General features: G+C 44.8%; 2 protein-coding genes across 3 annotated transcripts in view; one reads left to right on the top strand and one right to left on the bottom strand.

Annotated features, from left to right (window-relative positions):
- Window positions 1–2,141, bottom strand: part of fam78ab (family with sequence similarity 78 member Ab) — an 8,518-nt gene extending 6,377 nt beyond the window's left edge. The window contains exons 1-2 of one of the 2 annotated variants that reach the window (XM_072453169.1): window positions 1,941–2,141; window positions 1,092–1,395 (exon numbers count right to left, since the gene is read on the bottom strand). In XM_072453169.1, coding sequence (XP_072309270.1) covers window positions 1,092–1,354 — 263 coding nt within the window. In that variant the 5' untranslated portion in view covers window positions 1,355–1,395; window positions 1,941–2,141. Of the gene's footprint in view, window positions 1–1,091; window positions 1,885–1,940 lie in introns of those variants that run through there. The other variant, XM_072453168.1, reaches the window with a different exon arrangement.
- Window positions 2,142–3,068: 927 nt separating this feature from the next.
- Window positions 3,069–6,414, top strand: LOC140366931 (inactive phospholipid phosphatase 7). Its single transcript, XM_072453170.1, has 2 exons — window positions 3,069–3,707; window positions 5,370–6,414. Exons 1-2 carry the CDS (start codon window positions 3,245–3,247, stop codon window positions 5,756–5,758), a joined length of 852 nt encoding a protein of 283 aa, XP_072309271.1. The 5' UTR covers window positions 3,069–3,244; the 3' UTR covers window positions 5,759–6,414.
- Window positions 6,415–13,550: the final 7,136 nt, after the last annotated feature.

Genomic DNA, 13,550 nt, shown 5'->3' on the forward strand with positions numbered 1-13,550 from the left:
ACTGTTCTTCACATGAGCAGCAGTTTTAAAACCACCACATTTGCTTCTTGATTCTGAATTACAAATCTTTGATGGCACTTGCTGCTTACATCTTTTGTCAGTTATTTTAATGATTTGCTGGAAGAGTTTTGCAAATGTCTCTAGACCTTTCCGTGGCACACATGCTTACACACAGGGCCACTATGGGGTGTGGGCCGTGGTGGGTGACTCTAATCTTAGACTACAACACTCTTCCACTGCTGCTACATATAGATAAAGCATATTTTAGATACATGCAAGTCTGTGGTAGACTGTAAGAAACTCCTCTTCTCATTACAATGGAACAAATGATACCCATGCAAGACTAAAAAACACTCTCAAAGCAACGGCTGGACCTGTTTGTCTGTGTTAATAACTGTCAGGGCCAAAAATCACACACAATATTGACGAGTGCCGGCTGCCAAAAGGTCACAATCATTATTTTCCATCACATTGTCCCTCACTCAAGGGTTGTCATGCTGTAGGCATCAACCAGTTGAGCTTACAGAGCACACAGCTGAACACATTGTGTGTGCACGGCTAGGAATTGTTAATCAGTGAGATTTTGAACTTTGTTTTTGTAGATTTGACTTGAGAAATTGTTCGACTTGAGAAACTTGTCTTCTAAATAGTTAGGAGGCCATGTGAGCTTCTCCTTGATGTTTAGTCTATTCATTATCAGGGGTGAAGTATTGCTTGTCCTTGAGTTTTAAAACTCCTAGATTCTATTGGCTTTGTTATAAAGGTAAAATAAATGTACATATACATCCATATTAACTGACTAAAGAGGAATATGTCTGAGAGCTTCAGTTGGAATAATAATATGACAAAGCTCTGATTTGCAGTGAATTTATTAATAGTCTTTGTCAGGGCTGGTCAAGTAAAATGGTAGATATACAGGATAAAGACCTGACTTCTAAATAAGCTTAGGAACCCGGAAAAGGGATTTTATTTTTTGTGTAATTATTTATTTCTGTGAATACTTCTCAAACTAGCTCTCTTTTATGTTAAATATCATATTAGTAGTCCATCTTATGATTAGACTGTGTAGCCTGCTCAAAGAGGTTACTCACATTCCTTTGTTCCCATACGTGTTGTAGAACTCCATGTGATTACATGCTTGGATCCAGCCAATGGTCCATGTCTCTTTTCCAGGCACAGGAGGGACCATGACGCGCGCGCACGCTCTGAAGTGAGGGGTCCGGTAGCGCAGGACCACACTGGACGACTCGTCGATGCTGGTGGGGTTGGAATCGATTGAAGTGTTCACCTCCAGGACGATGATTCTGTCTCGGAAACTTTTGGGCTTACACCTGATACTCTGGATACAGCCCATGGCATTAAATAGCAACACAATCCACAACAACGTCCAGAGGTCTGGGGGGGGAGACAGACGCATGGAAACAGCAAGATAAAAAAATGTAATCACCACAGATGTCTTTACATCATGATGCCCAAGTATAGATCATAGACAGTAAACAAACAAGCATGTATTTGTAGCAGCCATGCACGTTTCATCCAAAAACACTGTCAGGCTTCACTGTGAAGAGTTCATGCTTTCAGTGCAACTGTTCTCCTGGAGCCGGGAGCATGCAGTGGAGTTACAAGTCACTCCACTAGAAGAAAAGCACTGGCCAACGTGCACCGCGGTGCCCAAAGGTCCATGTCATTAAAAAAAGCAACATAATAGGCTCCTCTGGGGTTACATTTGGTCTCACAGCCTCGTGTTGATGTCAAGCAAAATGAATGTGCAAGAAAGGAAGTGGTGCATTTCATGGAAATGTGTCTATCTTGAAGTTATAGCCTCGACTAACTGCTGCAGGTCTAATTTAAATCAGATAAAATGCATGCGTGTGTGATGCATGCAGTGTGAACTTCCTTCCGAGTTCCGATCTGAAAGAATGAATGTCTGTCACACTCACAGTTGTTCAGTCACAGGTAATTCCGTTCACTCCACCTTGCACCAGCTCCGTTAGTTAATACTGTTTCACCCCGGCCCGGGAGCCAGCTTTCCCCCCGTGTGTCATCCAAAAGAAAGCCCACATCGCAGCGCCGGCTGAACTCCGTCCATTTGACCGCGTCCATCCTAAGGACGTGGAAACGAAAGCATAAAGAGTTGCGGTCGGGGGTCGCCGTGCATGGTCCTGGAGGTCCCGTGGGGTCTGTGCTCCCCCCTCTGTGCGCGCCCCTCTGTGTGAGAATACAGAGACGTCAGTGCAAATGCCCCGTGTAGAAGCCGCAGCTCCGCGCGCGCCCCATCGCCTCGGCAGGTTCACCCCGCTCCGCTTTGGGCCGTCAGCTGCTCTGGAAGCGGCTTTATAGATGGCTTTAAGACGACACTTCCGCTCACTGGACTTTGGTCTGATGGGAAATGTAGGCTCAGCTTGTCCCGCGTGAGGAGCATTTATTTCCCACATGAAATCCTATTAGACCATGAACATGATGTGGCCAAATAGCGGGTTCAACAAAAGAGTTGGAATTTGGCTATTATTTGATTTGATGACGTAAAAAAATAATTAAAACAACAATAAGCCTCAAAATATATCGATTTGACGTGCGCATTGCTGTGAATCGCGAGAAGGCTCATTCTGCACAGTTTATTCTCACTCCTGCTCCGAGCGCACGAAAGAAACAGCGCAGTAAAGAATCGCGATTTACGCAAACTACGTAAGACCATCGGGGAGAAGCAGAAGAAGATGCTGCATTGAATTTCGAGGCCCTTTTTTTTTAGCTCCTGTTCCTTTGTGTTTTATTGTTTCCCCTGCACTTGTGCGTGTGCAGATGAACAACGGGCTTTGTGGAGCGGGATGCAGAAGGATGCTGCGCTCGAGGCGTCTGCATCATAACACACAACATCCGCGTAACTAGATTCTTTGCCTTGTGTGTGTGTGTGTGTGTGTTTTTTACTGTCCGGCGCGTGTTGTTATTTACTGCAAGAACGCGTTTGTCTGCTGCTTTGTGCAACGCTCCCGGGGTGTAACACGAAGCTGTCATTGGATCGCTCGACGTGGCTCCGGTTCCCCTCGATGGCCGGGCAGAGGCCGCCGTGCACCTCTCTGGGTCGTGGTAAACAGCATGGCCAGCAGCAGCACACATTCCTGGGGGTCTAAATATATCTATTAGGCCACGGAAGGGGGAGGACTGCTGCACCCCGGGTCTATCCAGGGACTTGTCCGACTGGGGCTTAAGAGTGTTCAGAGCAAGTTTCCTCCCCCGAGCGCGAACAATGCCCGCTAAAGTCCGAGCCAAGGCGCGCGAGAGGAACAATGTCCTGAACAGAGCTGAGTTTATGTCCCTCAACCAGCCCCTGCGCGGGGGGCAGCCGGAGCGGGGCGGCAGCGCGCGGAGACCTTCATTCAAGCAGCAGACCAGCCAGCCCGCCGAGGAGTCACCCGAGGCCCCCGGTAAGGAGAAGAAGGAGCCGGGCAAGCTGCCGGAGGAGGACTGCATGCAGCTCAACCCTTCGTTCAAAGGCATCGCGATGAACTCCCTGCTGGCCATTGATATCTGCCTGTCCAAGCGCATGGGGGTGTGCGCCAGCACCTCCTCGTCCTGGGGCGGGTGCAGGTCCATAGTCAACCTTTTGTCGCTCACCGGTCACGGGATCACGTGGATTATTGGCACTATCGTGTGTCTGACGAGGAGCAACACGTTGGCCGGACAAGAGGTCTTGGTCAATCTGCTTTTGGGTAAATGATCCCTCAACAACTTTGTGCACAGTATTTGCGTGTGGCAAAAGCTGCAGCATCCCATTTACTCTCCATTAGTCCAGACATGTGTGCAACTGTAATAGCAGCTCTTTCTTCTTCTGTCATATGGATCATGTCAATTATGTCTTATAATGGAGTGATTTGTGATATAATACTGACTAATTATATCTACCTATATCTATATCTAGCATTTCAGTAGAGATGAATAAGATACTACCAATACTACCAGTACTTTTAACATGGTAAAAGTGGCCTGTGGTTGGTCAGACATGTTCCTTCTTGACAAGGTTGACCATGATTTTATACTGCGCTTTTTCTACATTGAGGCAAAGGGCAGCTCTCAAGCCTTTACCAGAAAAGTTACGAGTCAGGTTTGTGAAGAGACAAAGCATGGGAGCATGTATTTCCGTAAAACACCCATAATTCAACAATACTTTTCTTTTCTTTTCTGAAATCTTACACAGCGGGGCTTTAATTAAAAGTTTATTCACATCTAATTTACGTTGTTCTTTGTCTGTGGGTCTGCCTCCCCAGCCAGTGTGTGTGTGTGTGTGTGTGTGTGTGTGTGTGTGTGTGTTCACTGAAGCAATGTAACACATGTGGAAAAGTTTGAAAAAGGTCAAAAGTAAAACGATTATTGTAAGTTGGATATAACAAAATATTTTACTAATAACTTTATATATTTCTCTATAAGCATATTGTAAAATAAGTAGCATTTAGGGATGGATTAAAGGTATTAAAGTGTGGTATTAAAGTACTGTATAGTGGTGTTAAAAAGACGCAGTATCAATTGTCCTTTTTCACTGAGTCTGTGGAAAAATTACCTCTTCTCACAGTCTTGAGTTCATGAATAGATTATTTTTGGTCATCATAACACCGTATCATATACATATCACGCCCAAAATAATAACTATGGAAGGAATAGTCTAAGTCTATTTCAGTCCATGTGGGCCTGTCCTAACCCTAATCACAAACTGCTTGTTTTTGCCTGAAAATTGCTCGGTTTCCCCAAATCTCAACATAGTGAAATCTAGTGCAAGGAGCAGTACATCCAAATACTGTTTAGTTAAGAAGTTACCATTATCATTCTAGGATAGATTGTTAGTCGTGGTTTTCATACTGTAGAAATGTAATATGTCCCATCTATGGCTGGTGCCTTGTACCTCACAATACAAGAAGTATCCTGATACAGGGGCCACGATACGATACAAATCCCGATCCTCAGAAGCACTTGATACTTTATGTGTCCTGATACATGGATATCCCTTAAACTGTTAAAAGTTGACTAAAATTATGTTTTGATTAAATACAATACAAAATGCTTTGGAATCTCATGTTCACAAAATGCAACTCTCCTATGATAGTCCTAAGAAGTGTGACTATAATGACTATAATGACTTTTTAAAATGACCACGATACGCATCTCAATCGATACATATTATTGCCAAGAAGTCCATCACGATATACATCCCGATATCGATATATTGATATACTAGAACTAGGGCTGTGCTCAATATATCGATATCGTGATATATGGTGAGAGACTTCTTTATCAATACAGACTTATGGTGCGTATCATGATACAATGTTTTATTTCTTGTTTACTGGCTACTTACACCCTTTTTTTCCATTTCTCAACAGCCCTTCTCCTTGACTTGACAACAGTAGCCGGGGTTCAGAGACTGGTAAAGCGCAAAGGCCCATGGGAGATGGCCCCTGGTTTCCTGGACTGTGTGGCCATGGACATATACTCTTTTCCTGCTGCTCATGCCAGCCGGGCCGCCATGGTGTCCAAGTTTCTTCTGTGTCACCTGGTGCTGGCTGTGCCCCTTCGCATCCTGCTAGTGCTGTGGGCCTTTCTGGTGGGCCTGTCCCGAGTGCTTTTGGGTAAACACCACCTCACTGACATGGTGTGTGGTTTTGCATTAGGCCTGCTCCATTTTAGCCTGATGGAAAGTGTGTGGCTGTCGTCAAACAACTGTCAAATCCTTATTTCTATCGGCACGCTGAGTTGGAGTCCCTTTTCCTGAACTCCTTCTTTATACGTCTTTAAACTCTCTGACCTTTTGCTGGTTACTACAGATGCCTTGCATGTCATTTGAGTTTACATACAGCAGTTACAAGGTCATGCTTTCATGCTAAAAGACCCTCTGATCAAATTGCTTACTTTTTCATGTAATCTGTTTCTCGTAGACTGCTTTTTCGGTTACTATCGTGCCTCTTCCTCCTTTTCTTTCATCTCTTCTACAACTATTTTCCATATTATTGGTAAGAAAATGTAACAAGTGTGAAAAGCATTACACTCAAACATGTTTAATTTTCAGATGGAACATGTGGACAACAAAGGAATATCTTATGTGTAAACAAGTTTGTATTTCACTTTTGTGTTATGCTACACTTGTAAAAATGTAGTTGATTGATTAATTGTGGTATTACTTACTAGTAATACTAATGCAACTGTCTATGCAGGTCCATCAACCTATTTTACTTCCCTTTGCAAAACAAAACAAAAAATAATACATTTGATACAGATTTCTTTTGTAGATAAGAAAGTACACTTTTGTGCCAATCGCTATGGTACTTGATATGTTTCTATTGTTTTGTTAATCTGTACATGTTTCTGTAGATTCTTTTTATTTTTTGTTTTATTTTTAGTGCATTAATAAAAGTTCTGGCTGTTTAACAATGACCCATTTGTTTGTTATTAAAGTAAACAATAATCGCTTTGTGACCCTTGCAAATTGTCTACACCTCACTTTTCTGTAACATCTTCTCTAAACTTGCAGGAAACAGTAGTTGGCTAAAAGCTGACATTTTGAGGAACTAAAAGTCAATGTTTTGCAAATGGAGAGCGACACAATGACTGTGGTCCGTGTGTTGGTAAAAGTCATTAATGTCATTAGATCTAATTGTTTGCATTTTTACAGAAAGGGGCCCTTCTGAGGGGCCTATCCCATATTCATTTAGATTAAATGTCAATCACTCCCTCACCAAGTCTTTTAGTAGGTTAAATCTATGGGCCAAATCTGGCCAGCATTCCAGAAGAAAGTCTTTAACCAGGGGACAGTTGTTCATATTAGCCCATACAAATTACCATTAAATAGCAGCTAAAATAAACCATGATATCTAACATTTATGTCGCAATTGCTCCACCTAGTGACCATTACCAGTCTGCTGAGCTCAGCCCCTAACTATATAAAGTCAGGCTGTAGTGGAGACCTGGGAGCCACTTTGTGCATAAGTGTGATCTGCATTTGACCCATCCCTCACTTCCCCTTTGGAACCTGTCAGGAGCAGTATAGTGGCTGCCGTCTAGCGCCGCCGTCTCAGATCTTGAGCTGAGCTTGATCAGGAGGATTACCTACACTGGAGGACTTTTTTATAATATTCATGGTTAGAGTTAATGGGGGAAACCGGAGCCCGCAGAAAACTCACCCAGACATAGGGATGAACATGCAAACTCCGCAGTGCCACCGCTTCCATAACGCGCATTGCGTATTGGGCATCAAGTGCTCTCCACAGACATATTCTATGCCCCTCAAGGAGAAATAAGGTCTTTACATGATGAAAACTGGCAGTGAACCGCGGAGCCGTCAAAGCCAAAGTGGTTCATTCATTCATTTTTCTACCGCTTGATCCCTTTCGGGGTCGCGGGTGACTGGAGCCTATCCCAGTGACTTTGGGCCTTAGGCGGGGTACACCCTGGACAGTGGCCAACTTGTCGCAGGGCCAAATGAAATGCAGAGCCCTGCAAAGTGGTTCAATTTCAGTCTAAATCATGTTTAACAATAATTATTTAATTTAATAAAGCGTCCAAAATGCACCAGAATACAGGAAACGTTTTTATTATTATTATTATTATTGTGATTTAAGCGTTATAGTAGAAACTTAGCTGTTCTTAAATCCTTGCACTGGCTCCCGAATCACTTTTGAAATTTATATGTTTGTTTTTAAAAGTCTCAATGGCATGGCACCCTCTTATATTTTAATCTCCAGGATATGCTGGTTGTCCCCAAGACTAGGCTTGTAAGCTTGTAGTACCACAGATGTGGAACACAGTTGCCTTTGCACAATCACTTAAGCAAGACGTACTGTTTTTCTTTGTCGTTTGACTCAAGATAGAGCGATATAAGCTTTTAATACCGTTCTTTTTAGTGTTTTTTGTATATGTTGTCACCTGTATATATTGTTGTCTGTACAGAACTTTGGTGAGCTCTGGCTGTTTTTAAAATGTGGCATCCAAACGGCTAACATTGGCCCTGACAGAAAGGCCCAGTCAGATCTTGAAGTCAAACCTGTGATCTCCTGGCTGGTAGGCAAGAGTGCTAGCCACTCCGCAACCGTGTTTTTGTCAAAACATGTATAATGTATAATATCAAATAAAATATCACTTTTCTGTCAAATATAGGCTATTGAATCTATTATTTAATTAATTCAATTTCATCTTTATTAAGGATACAAGTGCAGACAAATGTTTCAGACAATTAAAAAATAGAAACTAAAATCTTTCTAGGGGCCAGATTAAAACATGCCATGGGCCACATCTTGCCCCTGGGGCCACAAATGCCCAGGTCAGGCCTATGGGCAAAAAAAAAAAAGTTTTATTTTTTTAAATTACTTGGCATGTTTTGCGGGCCGGATTATAAAGACAAACGGGCCGTATGTGGCCCACGGGCCGTGGTTTTCCCAGATCTGTTTTAGGGGATGCATTCTCAAACTTTCTGGCGCGGCAACCTTGGGAGAAAAGTATCCATGTCCCCCACAGCCTCAGAATTGACTCCTTTAAATATGGCATTTCAAGGAGAACAAGCACTGATATTACTTCTAGTCACTGTCGATCACTTTAACCACTGCAGGTCCATGACGTGACACAAAGACTGCTTTCTGCGCGGTGCTGACTCTTCTTTGGTTGTTGTTGTTGTTGTTGTTGTTGTGTTACTTTAAATGGCGGTTGGCAGCCACCTGGAAGGTGCATTTACCGTCACCTACTGTAGTTGTACGTCTTCAAAATATGTGTTGTATATTACCTCACCATAATGTTCTCTGTAGATTGAGTCCTTTGACAGTTTACTTTTGGCCATGTGTTTGTTGTCAGGTGTCTGTGGTCTCTCCTTAGAGGCATTTCATAATGTCCTTCTTTGTTTTTGTTAATGCCTTTCTTCAGTGTGTTTAGAAAGAGAATGTGAAGTCTGAAGAATAAAGTCTGAAGTATAGGCGGTCTAAATGAAGTCCCAAGAATAGGCCATATCATGACCTCATGGGCTTTGTAACGCCAAAGCAATGGAAGGAGTACTTTTACGGACTACGACAGATGTTGTTGTTGTTGTTTTATGGCGGTTGGCATCCGAGTGTTGCATTACCGCCAGACTTTATTCCTCAGACTTTTCGCAGTCCTCAGACTCTGTCGTAGTCCGTAAAAGTACTCCTTCCATTGCTTTGGTGTTACAAAGCCCATGAGGTCATGATATGTCTTTGTGACTAGAATAGTTGTTGTTGTTGTTGTTGTTGTTGTTGTTGTTGTTGTTGTTGTTGTTGTTGTTCCATGGCGGTTGACATCCGAGTGCTGCACCACCGCCAGACTTCACTCCTTAGACTTTGTCGTAGTCCTAAAAGTTCTTCTTCCAGTGCCTTGACTTCCAGTGCTTTGTCCTCAGACTCTGTCGTAGTCCGTAAAAGTACTCCTTCCATTGCTTTGGTGTTACAAAGCCCATGAGGTCATGATTTGTCTTTGTGACTAGAATAGTTGTTGTTGTTGTTGTTGTTGTTGTTGTTGTTGTTGTTGTTGTTGTTGTTGTTTTATGGCGGTTGGCATCCAAGTGTTGCATTACGGCCAGACTTTATTCCTCAGACTTTGTCGTAGTCCTCAGACTGTCGTAGTCCGTAAAAGTACTCCTTCCATTGCTTTGGTGTTACAAAGCCCATGAGGTCATGATATGTCTTTGTGACTAGAATAGTTGTTGTTGTTTCAGAGACCAACCGGCTTTATTCCAGGGAGACTCTTCTTCATCTTCCTCTCCTTCTTTGACGTTCGGTGCTTCCACCGTACAGCTTTATTCTTTAGGCTTCATTCTATAGGCTTTAATATGTCCACTGATGTCGCTGCTTGGTAGCCGTGCGTCTACGAGACTGGGCGAGGACAGGAGACCACCCCCACCCCCATCTCGTCACTCTGATCACTCTGACTCCCCACAAGCAGACCCCCATCACTCCGACTCCCATTTAGCGCCTTTAGCCTGTTTTCTATATCTGCCCAATCAAGCTCCTTTGTTCCAAGGAATCTCCCTGCAGCTTTAGCAATGATCCTTTCAGTTCTGCTTTGAGTCTGAGCAGCACAGTTTACAACATCCACCATAAAGAGTACAAAATCCTCTCTATCCACAACCAGGGTATTCTCATTAATTCTGGAACCTGCACACTTGGGACCTCCACTCTTGAAACCTTCACACTTCTTGGGAGCCACGCTGGCCTTTCTCATTTCGCCCTGGCTGGGAGCAGCGCTGGCTCCCCTCTCTGTATTTACTCTAAACTCGTTACTTGAAACTTTCTTGACTGCATCTGCATAGGATATACCTTGAGAGACCTTTATTTTCTGCACCTCAGCAGCTCTTTTGCTAAACCTGCATCCCCCGAAGGCAGAGCTATGTTCTTCCCCACAGTTACAGCACTTCAGTTTTGCACCCACGTCACACTTCCCATACTCATGATCTCCTGCACATTTACCACATCTTTGCTTCCCTCTACAGACCGCTGCAATATGCCCAAAGCGCTGGCACTTAAAGCAACGCAGGGGCGGTGGAACATATGGCCTGACGCTATAGCACATGTACCCAATGAACACCTTACTAGGCAGGCACCTCCCTTCAAGTGTTACCATTACCGACAAGCTGTCACATCTTACCCCAAACCGGGTCACCTTCAAACGCCTAGCGTCCACCACCGTAACTCCAGTCAAATTCTCCTTAATTTCATCCACAGACGTCGCCGTAGGGACACCTACGATAACTCCTCTGACCGTGTTTCTTTCAGCATCAGACACAAGAATGTCCTTTCCACCCAGACGTTTAGTTCCAATCGCCTTCCGTTGCTGAGCCGCGTCCTTGCACACGACCAGCAGCGACCCATCTCTAAGGACACTCGCACTCTTGATCACTCCCACAGCTACAGTTAGGCTCTTTGACAATGCCACTGAATTCCACTCCTTAAAGGATGCACTATCCTGTGCAAGCTTTATGATCACCTTACAGTCTCTGCTCTCACCCCGGATATCAATAGCTTCAGCCTCATCCTGCTGCTCATTCCCAGAACCCTCGGACGAGCTAAGGGACTTTTTACGTTTCCGGGCACGTGCAGGCAGAAAAGGCTGCTCCTCCACGCCGTCCAGAACGTCTTCGACCACCGATCCACTCTCCTCCGCCATCTCCCGTCAAAATCTGAGGACTACGAAAAGTCTGAGGAATAAAGTCTGGCGGTAATGCAACAATTGGATGCCAACCGCCATAAAGCAACAACAACTACAACAACAATAAAGTCTAAAGAATGAAGTCCAAAGAATAAAGTCTAAAGAATGAAGTCTAAAGAATAAAGTCTAAAGAATGAAGCCTGGCGGTAATGTAACACTTGGATACCAGCCGCCATAAAACACCAAAGAAGCAGCAGCGCAGCAGCGCAGCAGCAGCAGCAGCAGCAGCAGCAGAAGCAGCAGCAGCAGCACCAGCAGCAGCAGCAGAAGCAGCAGCAGCAGCAGCAGAAGCAGAAGCAGCAGCAGCAGCAGCAGAAGCAGCAGCAGCAGCAGCAGCAGCAGCACCAGCACCAGCAGCAGCAGCAGCAGCAGCAGCACCAGCAGCACCAGCAGCACCAGCAGCACCAGCAGCACCAGCAGCACCAGCAGAAGCAGAAGCAGCAGCACCAGCAGCACCAGCAGCACCAGCAGCACCAGCAGCAGCAGAAGCAGCAGCAGCAGCAGGAGCACCAGCAGCAGCAGGAGCACCAGCAGCAGCAGAAGCAGAAGCAGCAGCAGCAGCAGCAACAGCAGCAGCAGCAGCAGTCTGTGTCATTCAGTCATTCAGTCAGATGCTGAAAGAAACACGGTCAGAGGAGGTATCGCAGGCGTCCTTACAATGGTGACTGTGGATGAGGTAAAGGAGAATTTAACTCGACCTAAGGCAGTGGACGCAAGGCGGTTGAAGACGACCCGGTTTGGAGAAAGATGTGTCAGCCTGTCGGTAATGATAACACTTGAAATAATGCCAGCCTAGTAAGGTGTTCATTGGATACATGAGCTATGGCATCAGGCCATATGTTCCGCCGCCCCTGCGTTGCTTCAAGTGCCAGCTCTTTGGACATATAGCAGCGGTCTGCAGAGGGAAGCAAAGATGTGGTAAATGTGCAGGAGATCACGAGTATGGGAAGTGTGACGAAGGAGCTAAACTGAAGTGCTGTAACTGTAACTCAAACTCAAAAGAACTGAAAGGATCAGGATCATTGCTAAAGCTGCAGGAAGATTCCTTGGAACAAAAGAGCTTGAATGGGCAGAAATAGAAAACATGCTAAAGGCGCTGTATGGGAGTCGGAGTTAAGGAAGTCTACTTTGGGAGAATCAGAGTAATCAAAGTAAAGAAATGGAGGTAGGGGCGTCGCTGGTCTCCTGTCCACAGTAGATGCACAACGACAACAACGGAAGTAACTCCAGAAATCACAATTACAGTGAGTGGATGCCGGCCGCCGTGTAGCGCTGGGAAGGAGGAAGAAGAAGGCGAAGGCGAAGGCGAAGGCGAAGAAGAAGAAGAAGAAGAAGAAGAAGAGGTTCTCCTGTGCTTTGAACTCACGGGCTTTGAACTGAAGAATGAAGTCTTTAAGAATAAAGTCTGAAGAATAAAGTCTAAAGAATAAAGTCTGGCGGTAACGTAACGCTTGGATACCTGCTGCCATAAAACGCCAAAGAAGAAGAAGTTCAAAAGTGAAATACTAAAAGGGGAATGTAGTGTCCAGTCGAATTGAGAAGGCCAGAACTGATGGTTCCATGAGTTTTTGTCGTTTCCGTGTGTCATTCAACCAACATCAGAGCTAGGCAAGAACAAATAAACAATAATTACCATTTTGTCCGTATAATCACTGTTACTAGCTCATTACATTAGCATAATAGTGTTTTCCATACAATTGTAAAATAAACATTTAGAATTGTTCAATAATACATTCATTCATATTACAAACCTTGTTCACTTTTGCTTGATCTTTTGGTTTTTATAACTTTCACCATGATTTTTGTTTTCATCCTTCGACGCTTACTTTACTTTGCGTTAGTTCTTTGACTCTCAAGTAGATTATTGTTTCGCTATAACTTCTGAAGACACAGTAAGTTAACAAAATGGGGACAGAGGAGAGACAGGAGGGACAGAGGAGAGCCCGAGGAGAGACAGAGGAGAGACGGGAGGGACAGAGGAGGGACAGAGGAGAGACAGAGGAGAGACAGGAGGGACAGAGGAGAGACGGGTTGGACAGAGGAGAGCCTGAGGAGAGACAGGAGGGACAGAGGAGAGACAGGAGGGACAGAGGAGAGACAGGAGGGACAGAGGAGGGACAGAGGAGAGACAGGAGGGACAGAGGAGAGACGGGAGGGACAGAGGAGAGCCTGAGGAGAGACAGGAGGGACAGAGGAGAGACAGGAGGGACAGAGGAGGGACAGAGGAGAGACAGGTCTAACGAAAATTGTCATTTGTGTGTTTTTTGTTTTTGCTTGGCAGAATTAGCTCGCCAAGTAGGGAGTAGCTCGCCAGGGGAGTAGCTCGCCTAGGGCACCAATGTGCTGGGGCCGGCCCTGGCAAC

Source organism: Eucyclogobius newberryi, unplaced genomic scaffold (genome assembly GCF_026437365.1).
Source record: "Eucyclogobius newberryi isolate DKJ021-1_F unplaced genomic scaffold, fEucNew1.0.hap1 SCAF_2, whole genome shotgun sequence".
Classification (NCBI taxonomy): Eukaryota; Metazoa; Chordata; class Actinopteri; order Gobiiformes; family Gobiidae; genus Eucyclogobius; species Eucyclogobius newberryi.